This window comes from Anthonomus grandis, chromosome 6 (genome assembly GCF_022605725.1).
Source record: "Anthonomus grandis grandis chromosome 6, icAntGran1.3, whole genome shotgun sequence".
NCBI lineage: Eukaryota > Metazoa > Arthropoda > Insecta > Coleoptera > Curculionidae > Anthonomus > Anthonomus grandis.
Window position 1 is genome coordinate 35359039 of NC_065551.1, and position 17336 is coordinate 35376374.

The following is a 17336-nucleotide window of genomic DNA, read 5'->3' on the forward strand; positions in this document are numbered from 1 at the left end:
GAAAAGTGACTACGCTTTCTAGCGAAGTTTTATTATTTTTCAGGCTTTTAAAGTCATTTTTGAATTCTTCCAGGCATTTAAATCAACTTTTTATGATATCCAGGCATGGACGTCTACCACCCGAATTAATACAAAAATTAGTTTGAGTATCTGGAAAGTTGGAGAGTGCCTTTAACTGCCTGGAAGAAAAGTGAAAAGTGACTACATCTTTCAGAGAAGATGTATGTTTTTCAGTCATTTAAAGCCATTTTTTAATTTTCCAGGCACTTAAGTAATTTTTTTAATGATTTCCAGACACGGGTGCAACTGCCTGGAAGAATATAAAAATTTGTTTTAGTGCCTGGAAGGTAAAAAAGTACCTTTAACTGTCTGGAAGAAAAGTGAAAAGTGACTACGCTTTCTAGCGAAATTTTATTATTTTTCAGGCATTTAAAGTCATTTTTGAATTCTTCCAGGCACTTAGATCAACTTTTTATGATATCCAGGCATGGACGTCTACCACCCGAATGAATACAAAAATTAGTTTGAGTATCTGGAAAGTTAAAGGGTGCCTTTAACTGCCTGGAAGAAAAGTGAAAAGTGACTACATCTTTCAGAGAAGATGTATGTTTTTCAGTCATTTAAAGCCACTTTTTAATTCTTCCAGGCACTTAAGTAATTTTTTTAACGATTTCCAGACACGGATGCAACTGCCTGGAAGAATATAAAAATTAGTTTGTGTGCCTGGAAAGTTAGAGAGTGCCTTTAACTGCCTGGAAGAAAAGTGAAAAGTGACTACATCTTTCAGAGAAGATGTATGTTTTTCAGTCATTTAAAGCCACTTTTTAATTCTTCCAGACACTTAAGTAATTTTTTTAATGATTTCCAGACACGGGTGCAACTGCCTGGAAGAATATAAAAATTTGTTTTAGTGCCTGGAAGGTAAAAAAGTACCTTCAACTGTCTGGAAGAAAAGTGAAAAGTGACTACGCTTTCTAGCGAAGTTTTATTATTTTTCAGGCTTTTAAAGTCATTTTTGAATTCTTCCAGGCACTTAGATCAACTTTTTATGATATCCAGGCATGGACGTCTACCACCCGAATGAATACAAAAATTAGTTTGAGTATCTGGAAAGTTAAAGGGTGCCTTTAACTGCCTGGAAGAAAAGTGAAAATTGACTACATCTTTCAGAGAAGATGTATGTTTTTCAGTCATTTAAAGCCACTTTTTAATTCTTTCAGGCACTTAAGTAATTTTTTTAACGATTTCCAGACACGGGTGCAACTGCCTGGAAGAATATAAAAATTTGTTTTAGTGCCTGGAAGGTAAAAAAGTACCTTTAACTGTCTGGAAGAAAAGTGAAAAGTGACTACGCTTTCTAGCGAAGTTTTATTATTTTTCAGGCATTTAAAGTCATTTTTGAATTCTTCCAGGCACTTAGATCAACTTTTTATGATATCCAGGCATGGACGTCTACCAGCTGAATTAATACAAACATTAGTTTGAGTATCTGGAAAGTTGAAGGGTGCCTTCAACTGCCTGGAAGAAAAGTGAAAAGTGACTACATCTTTCAGAGAAGATGTATGTTTTTCAGTCATTTAAAGCCACTTTTTAATTCTTCCAGGCACTTAAGTAATTTTTTAATGATTTCCAGGCACGGGTGCAACTGCCTGGAAGAATATAAAAATGTGTTTTAGTGCCTAAAATTTAAAAAAATCCCTTCAACTGTCTGGAAGAAAAGTGAAAAGTGGCTACACTTTCTAGCGAAGTTTTATTATTTTTCAGGCATTTAAAGTCATTTTTGAATTCGTCCAGGCACTTAGATCAATTTTTTATGATATCCAGGCATGGACGTCTACCACCCGAATGAATACAAAAATTAGTTTGAGTATCTGGAAAGTTAAAGGGTGCCTTTAACTGCCTGGAAGAAAAGTGAAAAGTGACTACATCTTTCAGAGAAGATGTATGTTTTTCAGTCATTTAAAGCCACTTTTTAATTCTTTCAGGCACTTAAGTAATTTTTTTAACGATTTCCAGACACGGGTGCAACTGCCTGGAAGAATATAAAAATTTGTTTTAGTGCCTGGAAGGTAAAAAAGTACCTTTAACTGTCTGGAAGAAAAGTGAAAAGTGACTACGCTTTCTAGCGAAGTTTTATTATTTTTCAGGCATTTAAAGTCATTTTTGAATTCTTCCAGGCACTTAGATCAACTTTTTATGATATCCAGGCATGGACGTCTACCAGCTGAATTAATACAAACATTAGTTTGAGTATCTGGAAAGTTGAAGGGTGCCTTCAACTGCCTGGAAGAAAAGTGAAAAGTGACTACATCTTTCAGAGAAGATGTATGTTTTTCAGTCATTTAAAGCCACTTTTTAATTCTTCCAGGCACTTAAGTAATTTTTTAATGATTTCCAGGCACGGGTGCAACTGCCTGGAAGAATATAAAAATTTGTTTTAGTGCCTAAAATTTAAAAAAATCCCTTCAACTGTCTGGAAGAAAAGTGAAAAGTGGCTACACTTTCTAGCGAAGTTTTATTATTTTTCAGGCATTTAAAGTCATTTTTGAATTCGTCCAGGCACTTAGATCAACTTTTTATGATATCCAGGCATGGACGTCTACCACCCGAATTAATACAAAAATTAGTTTGAGTATCTGGAAAGTTGAAGGGTGCCTTCAACTGCCTGGAAGAAAAGTGAAAAGTGACTATATCTTTCAGAGAAGATTAAGTGCCTGGAAGGAAAAAAGTGCCTTTAACTGTCTGGAAGAAAGGTGCAAAGTGCCTACTTCTCGTATCAATGTTTTATTATTTTTTTATGCATTTAAATTTATTTTTGTAATTTTCCAGGCACTTAAGTAGCTTTTTTTTTAAATGATTTCCAGGCACGGGTGCTACCCGAAAAAATAGAAAAATTTGTTTAAGTGCCTGGAGGGTAAAAAAGTGCCTTAAACTGCCTGGAAGAAAGGTGCAAAGTGCCTACTTCTCCTATCGATGTCTTATTATTTTTTTTATGCATTTAAAATTATTTTTGTAATTTTCCAGACATTTAAGTTGTTTGTTTTTGAGGGTGGTAGACAATGGTACAGTGAAAACATCTTGTCGGACTTGCATTGTCTTATTTATTTAATGTAACACGACGTTTCGGTTGGTAAGTATCTCCAACTGTTATCAAGTGTAAACAGTTTAGGTTGGAGATACTTACCAACCGAAACGTCGTGTTACATTAAATAAATAAGACAATGCAAGTCCGACAAGATGTTTAAGTTGTTTCTTAATGATTTCCAGGCACGAGTGCAACTGCCTGGAAGAATATAAAAATTAGTTTAAGTGCCTGGAATAATGCCTTATATTGTCAAAAAATTTAAATGACGTCTAAAAAATAACTAAGTTGCTTGAAAAAAATTAAAACTTACATTAACCGAATAAAAAAAAACTTCAACTACCTGGAAGAAATGTATATAATAACATCAAATATCCGATAAGAGTGTGCCTGAAAAAAAATCTAAACTGACTTTGGCAGTGTGAAAAAATGTGAAATTGTCTTAAAAAGTTGCCGAAAAAACAGAGAAAAACACAAAGTCACGGTCTCACAACATGTAATTAAACGGGCTACACGTGTTTCGCTCTAGTTAGAGCATCATCAGGCCTAAAATAAAAATAATACTTAAACAAAACTAAAAACTTACATAAAACAATAAAAAAAACCTTTAGAAGCCGTCCACACACTTCACAGTACATAAATAAACAATAATTTTAAGGTTATAATTGTACAAAGCAAAAAATAAAAAATTAAAAAGTGGAACGCAACAACATAGACTCAACGAGAATTGAACCCGGTACAACGAGGTTATAAGTACAAGTCGTGTAAAACTTATCGGCTATACAGACCTAATGCTAAAACACGTTAGCCAATGTAAATTGAAGAAAGTGACTACAAGAAAAATTTTAAACGATACTTAGCTAAATTAAATTAGGTTCAAAAGTAAACACGTCATTCAGACACACGAGTACAGGACTCTTTTTAGCTTTTGTAATTTCCATTTTCTCCAGAAGGTCAAGCTTCTTTCTTACCTTTAGGGCATTCATGAAGCATTTCAGCTCCCACCCCCCCCGGAGAAAAATTATGAGTAGAGGCCAGCAAATGATTCGCAAACGCTTATTTGGTATCACTGACATTGGTATTTTAAAATTTTACAAAAAGCGCTACGTGTTCTTTAATGCGGGTAGAGATTTTTCTTCCAGACTGGCCAATGTATACTGCGTTGAAATCGTCACATTTTAAAGAGTAAACTCCCGATTTAGAAAGGATGCCTGCCTTGTCCACTCTACTGACCAATTGGTTCTTTAAATTATTGACTGTATTAAACGTGATTTTTAGATTTAGGGACTTAAAGAGTCTTACTAAATTTACGGAGATTGACCAAAAAAGGTCAAGGATCTAAAGGAACTTATTCAAGTTCCTCGCCAATTTTGTATGTTGGTCTCTTAGAGAATAATGGATTAAAAAGTTGCTTCAGACACGTTACATGAAAACAACGTAAAACGCCTGGAAACTAATCAAAACAGCCTGTTAAAAACTACCTTCAACACTCTAGAACTGAAAACTGACCACCTACAACTTCAGTTTAATTTTTTCCAATTGCATTTCAGTCTCCAATGATGTTCTCCGCCATCCCGGACGACGTTTGTATGACGATGAAGTTCCTGTCCAACAGTCCCATAGTCCATATTTCCGCGAATACGTATCCTCAACTACCGAATCCTTCGGTGGTAACTGTGTCGATGCATCAGCAATTCGCGGTGAACAAGTGGAACTCAGCTTACGCGGCTGTGGCTCAGTCGCCCAGCTACGCGGACACGCCCAAAGATCAAACGGCCAATCTGCCGCTGTCCATGGATCCCGTTTTGTGTAAGTTAGAATGTAAGCTAACAATTCACTTTCTAACTCTTAGTTGTAGAGCTTTAAGATTAATTGATTGATTTGATTGATTTTGTCTGCATGGGTTTTTCGCGTTTTTATTGGGAATTTATTAGTTCTAAATCTTTCAAGTAGATAGATATATACAGTGTGGCCCAAATTGGGTATACAGGGGTATCTTGGAAACTATAAGAGATAGAAAATTGGTTAAATGGGGAAAGTTGTCGGGCATTTAGTTACTAATTTAGTGCCGCTTTTAGAACTATTTAATTTTTAAATATTTGGAAAAAATCAAATGCAAAGGTGACCAAATAGCACGGTGTCATTATACAATTTGCATGTTATCCGTCATTTTGCTGGCTTTAAAAGATTTTGGGAACGAACATGTCTCATTTTAAGATCGCATGATAGTACCTTTAAAATAATGTGTCGCAAAGCCTGTTTTGTCATTTAATGCGCCATTTTGAATTTTCCAGCTGTCACTCCTACGTAAAATTCAATTAAATTTCGTCAGATCCAATAAATTTCAAAATGGCGGCGTCTATATAGTTCATACCAAACAAAATTCGAAGTGACTAGTAGTAATTTAGTTGGCAACTGTATAAATTTAAATTTCCCGCCCCTCGTAAATAAAAATTACATTTTATGCTTTTTTGCAGATGACACCTTTCTGATATAATTTTTTTTAAAAACAAAATAAGTTCTTAAAGGCAATATTAAATATATTATGGTGCAAAATGTTGAGATCTTGTAGGCATACCCATATTAAAGTCTGCGTTCCTTGTAAAGTAATGACTGTATTTTTTTGCAAAAATCAAAAGTTTATAGAAGTATAACGAATATACTGTCATTATACGGTGTTTTCTAAAGAAAGGTGCAGCAAAGGTGTAAAAAACCAGCTCCATCTAGCGTTCTGATCATGCCTTTTTGTAGGAAGTAAACGAACAAGTACACATTTTTTAACTATAACTTGATTTTTGTAGCTCACGACTGTAACCAAAGATAATTATACTAACGATATATAGTGAGGTTTTGTCGCCTGCATTATTTGCCTCTGTAAAACTACATAAAATATTACACCTACCATATTATTGCATTGAAAAGATTTGTAAAAATCGCGAAAAATTGTTGAGTCATCATTTTGGTTTTGTTCGCATTAAAATTAAAATTTCTCCATTATTATTTCAAACGCTAAAATTTAAAAAAAATGCACGTAACTAGAAAAATAAAACGATTCCTAATCTATAAAGACTTAATTTTTGGCATTTTTTGCATTGATTTGTCTTTGTACCGCATCGCAGAATTATTATTGATAAGGCCTTAATCTTTAAAGTTGACATTTGAAGTTAATTAGGAACAAAGTGGAGGAATATGTTTTAATAGAAAATAATTCTCACAAACATTTTAAATAACAAAATCGAAGAAACATTACTAGTACCTATATTATTTTTATGAAAAAACTTAAAGTTATGGTTTAAAGCTAATTAAACAGGACAAAATGCCGGGTTGAATTTTGGTGCATAATTGCCTATATTTTATAACAAAAATTTAAAAACTTTTAATTTTAATAATATAGGTATGCACTTACATAATATATGTATATGTACTAAGTATATGTATATTATACTTCCTGCTTAAGTTAGGTATTCTAAAATTGGATTTTTATATACATGTAGGTAGTACATATTCACATTTTTATAACATTTATTACTAAAATCTTGGATTCGCGAATAATTAACACTTTTAGACGAAAAAAAAGAAAATTATTCTAATACTTACATGTACATCACATACATATAATCTATATAATCTAATACACCTGTACACCCTGTATATATAATCTAATACAATAGAAATACGAATTATTTTAATTTACAGCTATATAATTGATACAGTTAAGTGTTTAAACTCAAATTGTAGGATTTTTCATAAATATGAGAATACAGGGTGTCTCAGATTAAAAAAAAACATAAATTTTAATGCAATTAATGGGTATCGTTTTCTTAATTTTCTCCCTAAAAAATCCACAAACTAGTTAAAAAAAGTGAGCGCTCGACAAAAAAATTGAAAATAAAATATGCACATTTTTAATACAGCGTGTCCCTGGATGAACGTAGTCGAAAACCATTTACAAAAGAATTGTTTTCGAAAACAAGAAATTATAAAATATCGCAATTTGATAGGGTTGATAGGGATGGGGGAGGCATACGACTTAAATATTTTTATGCTGGTGGCACTTCCGGTTATACAGGAAGTTACTGCTCATTAGCTTATATTAAATTATGTCTATAGAGTGTGTCCCATTTAAAGGGTTAGCCACCCCTCTAAAATTTTTGTTTCTTGACCAATTTTCAAAAACTTTATTTTGTTGGATAGATGGTCAAAAATGGCACTTATGAGCCAAGTTCGACATTTAGAGAAAGCAGGTCGTGGCCTACAGTATTCAAGTTTGAAGTGCGAAAAATCGAGAAGTAGTATTAGCAATATTTATTTTTGAAAAATGGTCAGTGGCGGCTTTGGCAGCCACAGTGCCATGGCTCTACCTAATAAAGTAATGTGGTAAAGCTACGGCAAATTAAATAATTTTGGGCCAGGCTCCAAACCACTAGAATCTTTTCTAGCAAAATGTGCGTAATATTGTTTGTTTTGATTATTCATCGGGCGTTCGCGGTTCCGTAGAGATCTTTTATTTTATTTGGCTGGCGTTTTCGGCTTTGTTGGTGTTTTTTATTTTTATTAAATATTAAAAACAATGAACAAAATTAGTTTTTTAAAAGCAAATCCATTTCCAAATTAGATCAAGGTTTGGCCCTACCTCCCTGAACTGTCACGAGCCGCCACTGAAAATGGTACTGGATTATTGTTCAGGACCACTTTAAACATAAGTGTACCAAATTTGGTATAGAGTGATGAAATAAATTGGAGTCAAATTTTTAACAGGCGCAATAACATTCTTAATCAAATACGAATAACGTTAAATAACGCCGTTTTTCCGTCCGAAAAGCGCTGTCCGCAAAATGTCTCTCACACAAGTGTTTATTTTTCAGGATTTCCAGATCCATACCAAGTAACGTTGCGTTTCCTGAAATCGGTAAATGATAAAAATACCGTTTGATGATTAATTTTTAGTTCGGGTGTTGCATCGCCAAGGGACCTAGGAAAATATTGACTCTCCTTGTAGAGAGAAAAAATATTTAAGTTAACTAAAGAATAATAAAATCTTCTACCAACAAAATAACTTTTATTTTTTTTAATTGGTCTGTTTAGAGGTTATGTCCAAAAATCATGATGAGTTTTTTATCACGCTGTACTTACAGGTACTGCTCAAAGTAAAAAGCCAAATGACTACTGTATTTACTACCAATACAGTAGTCATGTATAAAATGACAAACTTATTTGACGGTCCACTAGTCAAGATAAAAAAATGTTAGTTGTTTCCTGTAAATACATTGCAATAAAAAAAGATAATTTATTATATAGATTTTTGGCTATAAAGCTTAATAAAGCTCACAGAATCGGCGTGAATTGATATATATGTCAAAGGTATTTTGACTATCAAAGTAACAAGTGGTAGAGATTTAAGCTATTTAAATAAGTAAAAAATGTCTGTGCGTGACGTGCTATTTTATAGGCTGTAGATTTTAGTGCTCTTTAATAAATTTTAATACTTTTTTTTCTAAGTTAAAGAGGAAAGCCAATCCCTATAAAAAATGACATGGGATTTCCTGTGTCCCACTTAGCAATGGCAACACTAAGTATACAAAACTGCATGGGCACAAAAAAACGATGGCGCGCAAAAGAGAAATTCTATCAAAAATATTTATATCAACGATCCCATCCTCAAACTTCCCCAAAATCGGTTTCATATAATACCTACCTATTTAAAAAGAAAAGAGTAACTTATATTTTTTGTCAACCTGATGATCTAAATTTGACGATTCGCTTTACAATTTTAGGTTACAATTTATCTTTCTAATTTTTGAGTTTGTATACTTTAAAGTTGGTCAAGATTAGAAGATTTAGTATAATAAAATAAAATAATATATTTTTTGCCTTCACTCAAAACACTGACTTTTACAGATGAGGCAGTAAAATGATTAATAGGGAGTAAAATAATGAAGTTTACTACACGACCTTTAGCGAAGGCAGTAATTTTAAAACGCCTATTTTACTCTAATAAATAACTATTATTATTTGTTATGGTACTATTTTTTAAGTTTTATCTCAAAGTAATTATTGTTTTAAAATTTGACTATTTAAACCGGTATTATATATTTTTATTCTTTAAATTTAATTTTCAGTATTCAAAAATTAACTTTGTACATCACCTCATATTGTTACCACCTTACACATTTTTCATTTACCTAAAAGTCAGAAAATTATAGTTTTTGGTTAACTGTAATTTTCATTGTCGAATAGTTCCCAATTAAAACTTTTCACATTTCACAGGTATTCAGCTGTAACTTTGCGTAAAAATACACGTATTTATACCTCGCTCTTCTAGGAGCCACAGTTAAAGACCCATGAAACGAACTTTAGGTACAAGGTGTTCCATTTAAGAGGAAAAACGGCATATTTTTTACTTTTTCCGTACACTCTTAAAAATAGGTGAATAAAAATTCAACAATTGTATAGATTTTACAAACAATTTGATTCTGGAAATGGTACAGAATCAATTTGTGTAGAATTTCTCTATGCTATTGTGTTTAAACAACTGTGGTTCTATAATCCACAAATTGTGTATCAATTTGATTTATTTTATTGTATGTATAGTACACTATTTGTGTACTTAAATTCGACAATATTTTATATTTATTTAATATAATTGTTCAGTAAAAAAGCACAATTTGTGCATTTTAAATACACACGTTAGTGTAGTTTGTTTTAACAATATATTTTATTTTCTTTCATTTCAACTATTAAATTTTATTACAAATTGTGTATAATAATACTATATATTGTTTTATAAATTTAAATATAGTGTAGGTTACTTATTTTAGGTTTGTATATCAAATTAACATAAGAACTGGAGTTTTTTATTACAATGTTTTGTATTTATATTCATAAAAAATTAAAAATAATCAATATATTTGTATAAAAAAAATAAACAAATTGTTTAAAAATTTAAAATACATTTTAGAGAATTCGTCATAAATCTGTGTAATAATAAATTCTAGTGCGCCTGGGAAAAACAGGATAAAAAAAAAGCTGTTTTTTTATTTTAACAATTTATTTAATTGTATGAAATATTTTCGAAAATTCCACCATTAATTCATTAGAGCAATGTATTAAATCTCTTCTTCAATCGTTTCAAACCTAAGTTTTTTCCATAGATATTTTACACTGTCTCCTTTATAAGTTTAGGGGATCTTGGTGGACACGATATTCCTACAGGAGCCTTCCTTCCTATCCAATAAAAAAAACTTAATTATTTGTTTTAATATTAATAGCCTAGGTAATTTTTAGGAAATTTTTAAAATTTAATTTTAAAAGGTTTTTAGTTTGTTGATAATAGTTTAGTTACCATAGAGAGTGTGAGAGCTAGTGGCTGCCCACAGTGAGTAGGTATATGTAGGTATAGGTGTTCAAATTTCCTTACAATACTACTACAGGACTTGAAAAGGACGGTACAGTACTGTCAGACAGTGCTATGATTAAGTAGATACCATTTTGTAATACAAATTGAAATACAAATGCAATAAAGGTTACAAATTTAACCGACCTCTACATTAAAATTGGATATTCTATAAGTAAAGTTATTAGTTATCACTGAACAGCTACCTGTCTAAACATCAAAATATCCAGTAAATTCCAAAGTATACAATAAATGCAAAAAAAAATATGGTGCTTACCTAATTACCTACCTACAAACTGCTCCTGGAGTTGGTCCAATAAACCCCACTCCTTAAGTTTATCTTCAACGAATATATTCATTTTTTTTCTTATGCAATTTTAACACATAACAAAACGAAAAAACCTTAAAACAAATTAATGCGGGCCGATTGATTGAAGGACTGAAAAATGAACAGTTGAACATCTGTGGCACTGGGAATTATAGCAATGCTACCATCAAATGTATCTTAAAGATTACACCGCCAATTAAAAAAGTTACGTTTCCTTTTTCCCTACGCGTGTTATTATCACGATATTATTTAAATAAATAAAATTAGAACTTATGATGATTGGGCTTATTTTTAAATATCCTATTAAATTATTTTCAGTTAACAACGTTATATCGACTGCAAATTTTGATGCATATCTTTACAACTGTTTAATATTGAATCTGGCAACATTGACCCTAACAACGAAGTTCTAGCGGCAAAGGCAAGGGCGTCGGGCGCGTCCTCCTTTATACACAATTGTGTATTATAACTACACAATACATAGTTTAAAATTCTATAATTGTGAAGGGCTATTAGCAAGAATCTTTTTTATTCTACACAATTGTGAATAAAATCAAAACAAGCCAGAATAAAAAAATAATTAAAAATTGTAGTAAAAATATACTTGGTTATTTGATTTTTTACCAAACTGCATTGGATTTAAAAAAAAAATGTGGAATATTTATACACATTATCTTAATAATTAATATCCACTTATATTGTATTAATTTAATATGCAATAATTGTATGAAATATACACATTAAAACATATACAAAATGCCTGAGAATTTTTATACAGGACTGTGAGATATTATCTAACAATTGTGTATTAAAATTAAACATTTTTTTTTACACAACAAAATGCGAAAAAATCCATCGGGATTTTTCTGTGTGTATATTTACAAAATTGAAGAAAGCCAATCGACGTATTTTAATTCTGAGAATTTTAAAATCGTAATAAGAAAACAATGTCGTCAGTCTTTTTGTTTTTTTATGGAATTGTTTTCTTATTACGATTTACAAATTCTCCGAGTTAAAATACGTCGATTGGCTATCTTCAATTTTTTTAAATATACTGGGAAAGTCAAAAAATATGCCGTTTTTCCTCTTAAATGGAACACCCTGTACTTACTTACTAAGACACTGTTAAGGTTGAGTATGTTTATAGAACTCTAGGCACAGATGTAAATAGCTCCGCACGGAGCTATTTACATCTGTGCTCTAGGACTTATCGCAATTTAAAATCCAACGTTCGCAAATACTTGGATTTTTATAAGGAAATTTAAACATCTTTAACGTAGGATTCTCTCTTCTAGTTGGCCTATAGTCATAATATTGGCATACATTGCCCGACATTATGTATTACAGAACCAGTGACAAAATTTTAAAAAAATAACAGAATTATTTGTAAATTTTTTACGTCCATATTTAACAGCACGTAGTACACTCCTTTTCCTGTAATTTCAAAGTTTTACATTAAATTTTTAAAAAACCATTTCAGCCCTAACGAACAACAGCAGCAACCAACAGAACCAGATGCAACGTCGCAACCTCGGCGACAACTTCAGCCAAAACTTAAAGATCCGCTCCAACTACTTCGTCACCACCGTCGACTCCAAGTTTCTGATCGCCTGCGGTTTCTGGGACAACAGTTTCCGCGTTTTTTCCACCGAAAGTGCCAAAATCGTTCAGATCATTTTCGGACACTACGGCGTCGTCACGTGTTTGTCCCGTTCCGAATGTAACATCACCTCCGATTGTTACATCGCTTCCGGTTCTGCCGATTGTACCGTACTGTTATGGCACTGGAACGCTCGTACTCAAACTATTGTGGGCGAAGGAGAAGTACCGACACCGAGGGCCACTTTAACCGGCCACGAACAACCGGTGGCCAGTGTGGTCATATCTGCGGAGTTGGGGTTGGTTGTGTCCGGATCGTATAGTAAGTATAGATGATTTTTAGTTGAATATGTTGATCTAGCTAATAATTTATATTCTAGTTAATATAAATATAGATAAAGAGATTCATTAACTTTCATAAGAAACTTTGACATTCTTATTGATTCCATGTGTAATCTTCAACAGGATTCATATAAAAAACTTTAAATGACTGACTACTTTGCTACATTTTACTGTTCTATTACCAAAAATGAATATAATTAATATGACCACACCATTATATGAAAAATATCTTTTTAGGCTAGAAGGTATTTAAACCAGAGATTTATTTAAAAACGATTACTAGCTTCATATACATACCTGTATTGTATAAGTATCTTTTTTTTTAATTTAGATTATTCTTAAATTGCTTTCACTTTAATGCTCTTGTTGCAATTATTTAGCCTTTTAGTTCCACAAAGAAGAATTCAGGGATTACCTTTGTCATTGTCAAAATCAATGAAATCCTTAAAGGAATTCCTAAAAGATTTACACTATAATAAAGTCTTTAACAATATCAAGATTTAATGATTCTATTGAAAAACTACTTAGTAACTCCAAAACTGTTGTTATAGCAAGGAAACTTATAAGAACCTTTTGGATAAAAAAAACTTAATGGCTTTCATATGAGATGAAAATCAAAAAAATTCTTACAGGAGTTTTGAAAATATTTACATTTTTGTATAGTCTTTGACAGTATCATCGGACAGATACGGGGGGGTATACCCGAAAAATGAAAAAACCCAAACTTTGAAGGTCGATATCTCGGCTTCTGTTAAGGCTATCGGGAAAATTCCAACGATTTTGTCTTAGTTTCGTCCTTCTGAATCCAACGAGACCATCCGCAAAGTCGTAGCTCTTCTAGTAGCTGAGATATTGCTTTTTTGGAGCCCATTTTTGGCCTCAAAAACGAGGTCGAAAAACGACTTTTTCCGAATTTGCAAAGTGCTCTCATTCCCTTAGTTCTGCTCGAATCCTGTTATAACTCGGTGTTTTCGTAATGTAGGTGATCTTAAGAAGACGCTGGTAAAGTTAGTTCGATTTCGACAAAAAAAAATTTCTGAAAAAATCGATACGGGGGGGTATACCCGAAAAATGAAAAAACCCTAACTTTGAAGGTCGATATCTCGGCTTCTGTTAAGGCTATCGGGAAAATTCCAACGATTTTGTCTTAGTTTCGTCCTTCTGAATCCAACGAGACCATCCGCAAAGTCGTAGCTCTTCTAATAGCTGAGATATGGCATTTTTAGAGCCCATTTTTGGCCTCAAAAACGAGGTCGAAAAACGATTTTTTCCGAATTTTCAAGGTGCTCTCATTCCCTTAGTTCTGCTCGAATCCTGTTATAACCCGGTGTTTTCGTAATGTAGGTGATCTAAAGAAGACGCTGGTATTGTTAGTTTGATTTCGAAAAAAAAATTTTTATGAAAAAAATCGATACGGGGGGGTATACCCGAAAAATGAAAAAACCCAAACTTTGAAGGTCAATATCTCGGCTTCTGTAGGAGCTATCGGGAAAATTCCAACGATTTTGTCTTAGTTTCGTCCTTCTGAATCCAACGAGACCATCCGCAAAGTCGTAGCTCTTCTAATAGCTGAGATATCGCATTTTTGGAGCCCATTTTTGGCCTCAAAAACGAGGTCGAAAAACGATTTTTTCCGAATTTTCAAGGTGCTCTCATTCCCTTAGTTCTGCTCGAATCCTGTTATAACCTGGTGTTTTCGTAATGTAGGTGATCTAAAGAAGACGCTGGTATAGTTAGTTCGATTTCGAAAAAAAAATTTTTCTGAAAAAAAAGATACGGGGGGGTATACCCGAAAAATGAAAAAACCCAAACTTTGAAGGCCGATATCTCGGCTTCTATGGGAGCTATTGGGAAAATTCCAACGATTTTGTCTTAGTTTCGTCCTTCTGAATCCAACGGGACCATCCGCAAGATCGTAGCTCTTTTAGTAGCTGAGATATCGCATTTTTGGAGCCAATTTTTGGCCTCAAAAACGAGGTCGAAAAACGACTTTTTCCGAATTTTCAAAGTGCTCTCATTCCCTTAGTTTTGCTCGAATCCTGTTATAACCCGATGTTTTCGTAATGTAGGTGATCTAAAGAAGCCGCTGGTATAGTTAGTTCAATTTCGAAAAAAAAAATTTTTTTCTGAAAAAATCGATACGGGGGGGTATACCCGTAAAATGAAAAAACTCAAACTTTGAAGGCCGATATCTCCGCTTCTATGGGAGCTATCGGGAAAATTCCAACGATTTTGTCTTAGTTTCGTCCTTCTGAATCCAACGAGACCATCCGCAAGGTCGTAGCTCTTCTAGTAGCTGAGATATCGTATTTTTGGAGCCCATTTTTGGCCTCAAAAACGAGGTCGAAAAACGATTTTTTCCGAATTTTCAAAGTGCTCTCATTCCCTTAGTTCTGCTCGAATCCTGTTATAACCCGGTGTTTTCGTAATGTAGGTGATCTAAAGAAGACGCTGGTATAGTTAGTTCGATTTCGAAAAAAAAAATTTTTCTGAAAAAAAAGATACGGGGGGGTATACCCGAAAAATGAAAAAACCCAAACTTTGAAGGCCGATATCTCGGCTTCTGTAGGAGCTATCGGGAAAATTCCAACGATTTTGTCTTAGTTTCATCCTTCTAAATCCAACGAGACCATCCGCAAGGTCGTAGCTCTTCTAGCAGCTGAGATATCGCATTTTTGGAGCCCATTTTTAGCCTCAAAAACGAGGTCAAAAAACGACTTTTTCCGAATTTTCAGAGTGCTCTCATTCCCTTAGTTCTGCTCGAATCCCGTTATAACCCGGTGTTTTCGTAATGTAGGTGATCTAAAGAAGACGCTGGTATAGCTAGTTCGATTTCGAAAAAAAAAAAATTTCTGTGTGGTGCTCTCATTTCCTTACTTCCTATATGCTACTGTTGAGATAACAGACATGAATGACATTTTTGACAGTCGACAAAACCCAACCCTCTGTTTTTGCTCGAGTAAACAATGGCTTCAACTGGCTGAAAAAATTTAGTTTTTCTTGTGTATTTTTCAGTATAATTTAATTTTTCTTTAATACACTCTTTTTTAGATGGTCCTGTGTTGGTTCATACGACCTTCGGGGACTTGCTAAGGTCCCTGGACCCACCAAACGGGTTCCTATCTCCGGAAAACATCGCCATGTCCAGGGAGGGAGTGATCGTGGTCAATTATGAAAAGGGCAACGTCGCTTCGTTCACTATTAATGGAAAACGACTGCGACACGAGTCGCATAATGATAATTTACAGGTAAATGTTTAAATGCAAATAAAAAATTGAAGTCTTCTTTATTCGTCTCTATTGTAGTGCCTGCTTCTAAGTCGTGACGGAGAATACTTGATGACTGGAGGTGACAAAGGAATAGTCGAAGTTTGGCGAACGTTCAACTTGGCATTACTCTACGCATTCCCGGCTTGTGATAGTAGCATTAGGTCGCTCGCCTTATCCCACGACCAGAAGTAAGTCATCATTTATTTTATTCAATCAGGAGTTTAATACTAAGGTCTGCAATTTGTACAGGTATTTCCAACACATCGAAAAATCCCTTAAAATTTTTCAAATCGTTATAATATAATGGTCCATTTCCGACCTAAATATTGTCCATGATCGTAATAAAAACTATTTTTTAAGGCGTTTAAGGGCATTAAATTTGCTACAATATTTAGTAAACTTACCTGAGTAATATTGCCAAATACAGAATTTATCATTTTTTTCTTTACGTTTTTAGGTTTTTGCTCGCTGGTCTGGCTTTAGGCTCAATCGTAGTGTTCCACATCGACTTCAACCGGTGGCACCACGAGTTCCAGCAGAGATATTGATGGAAAACCTATTACAGGAAACTGAAAAGGGGCTTTTATAGGAAATCCAACGCGTATAGTATCTAAAACGCCCTATTTTTATTTTATTTTTTATTTATATATATATACAGGGTGTTTCATGTTAAATATGTGATTTTAAAGCGGAAAGTTTTTATTTAATGTGTACTTTTCAAGGTAATACAGGGTGTCAAAGTTTTGAGGGTAAAATTAAAGGTAGTATCCTATTTTTGTTAACGTTTCAGCCTAAATCACACTATCGTCAGGGTAGTATAACAAAAATGTATTCTTTGGAAATATATTCATGGTTAAAATACTTTAAGTTCAAGTTGGCAAAACTATCGGTTTAGGTTAGGTTAGACAGTTGTGGAATTATTGAAGCTATTTCTAGGCAAGAGTATTAATGTGATATAGAAGGAAAAACGTTCTATTCTTAGACGCTGTCATAATTTAGGATCCTTCTATGTTAATAGTATTAATTTGTCGTAGTCTCAATCTATTTATTTCTATACTATCCAAGATGTTAAGATGTTAATTAGACCTTGAAACACATTGATGAAATGAAGATTCTTCATAGGTTGACGGTGGTGATTGATCTGGAATTAAAAAAATAAAATTCCCAGATACTTAAAATCTCTTTGTCACTTAGGTGCGATTGTTTCAATTAATAAATCATTTGGTTATTAATTGAAACAGGTTTTAATTCAAAGAGGGTTTTCTATGATTTGCATAGGATTGTGATAATATTATAGTGCTTTTTGTTTTATCCAAATCGTAC

At 33.1% G+C, this 17336-nt stretch overlaps 1 protein-coding gene across 6 annotated transcripts in view; it reads left to right on the plus strand.

The window, feature by feature from the left end:
* Positions 1–16755, plus strand: part of LOC126737822 (neurobeachin) — a 529789-nt gene extending 513034 nt beyond the window's left edge. For all 6 annotated transcript variants that reach the window (XM_050442884.1, XM_050442885.1, XM_050442880.1 and 3 more), the window contains 5 exons: positions 4633–4903; positions 12284–12724; positions 15796–15992; positions 16050–16201; positions 16471–16755. In XM_050442884.1, coding sequence (XP_050298841.1) covers positions 4633–4903; positions 12284–12724; positions 15796–15992; positions 16050–16201; positions 16471–16561 — 1152 coding nt within the window. In that variant the 3' untranslated portion in view covers positions 16562–16755. The remainder of the gene's footprint in view (positions 1–4632; positions 4904–12283; positions 12725–15795; positions 15993–16049; positions 16202–16470) is intronic.
* Positions 16756–17336: the final 581 nt, after the last annotated feature.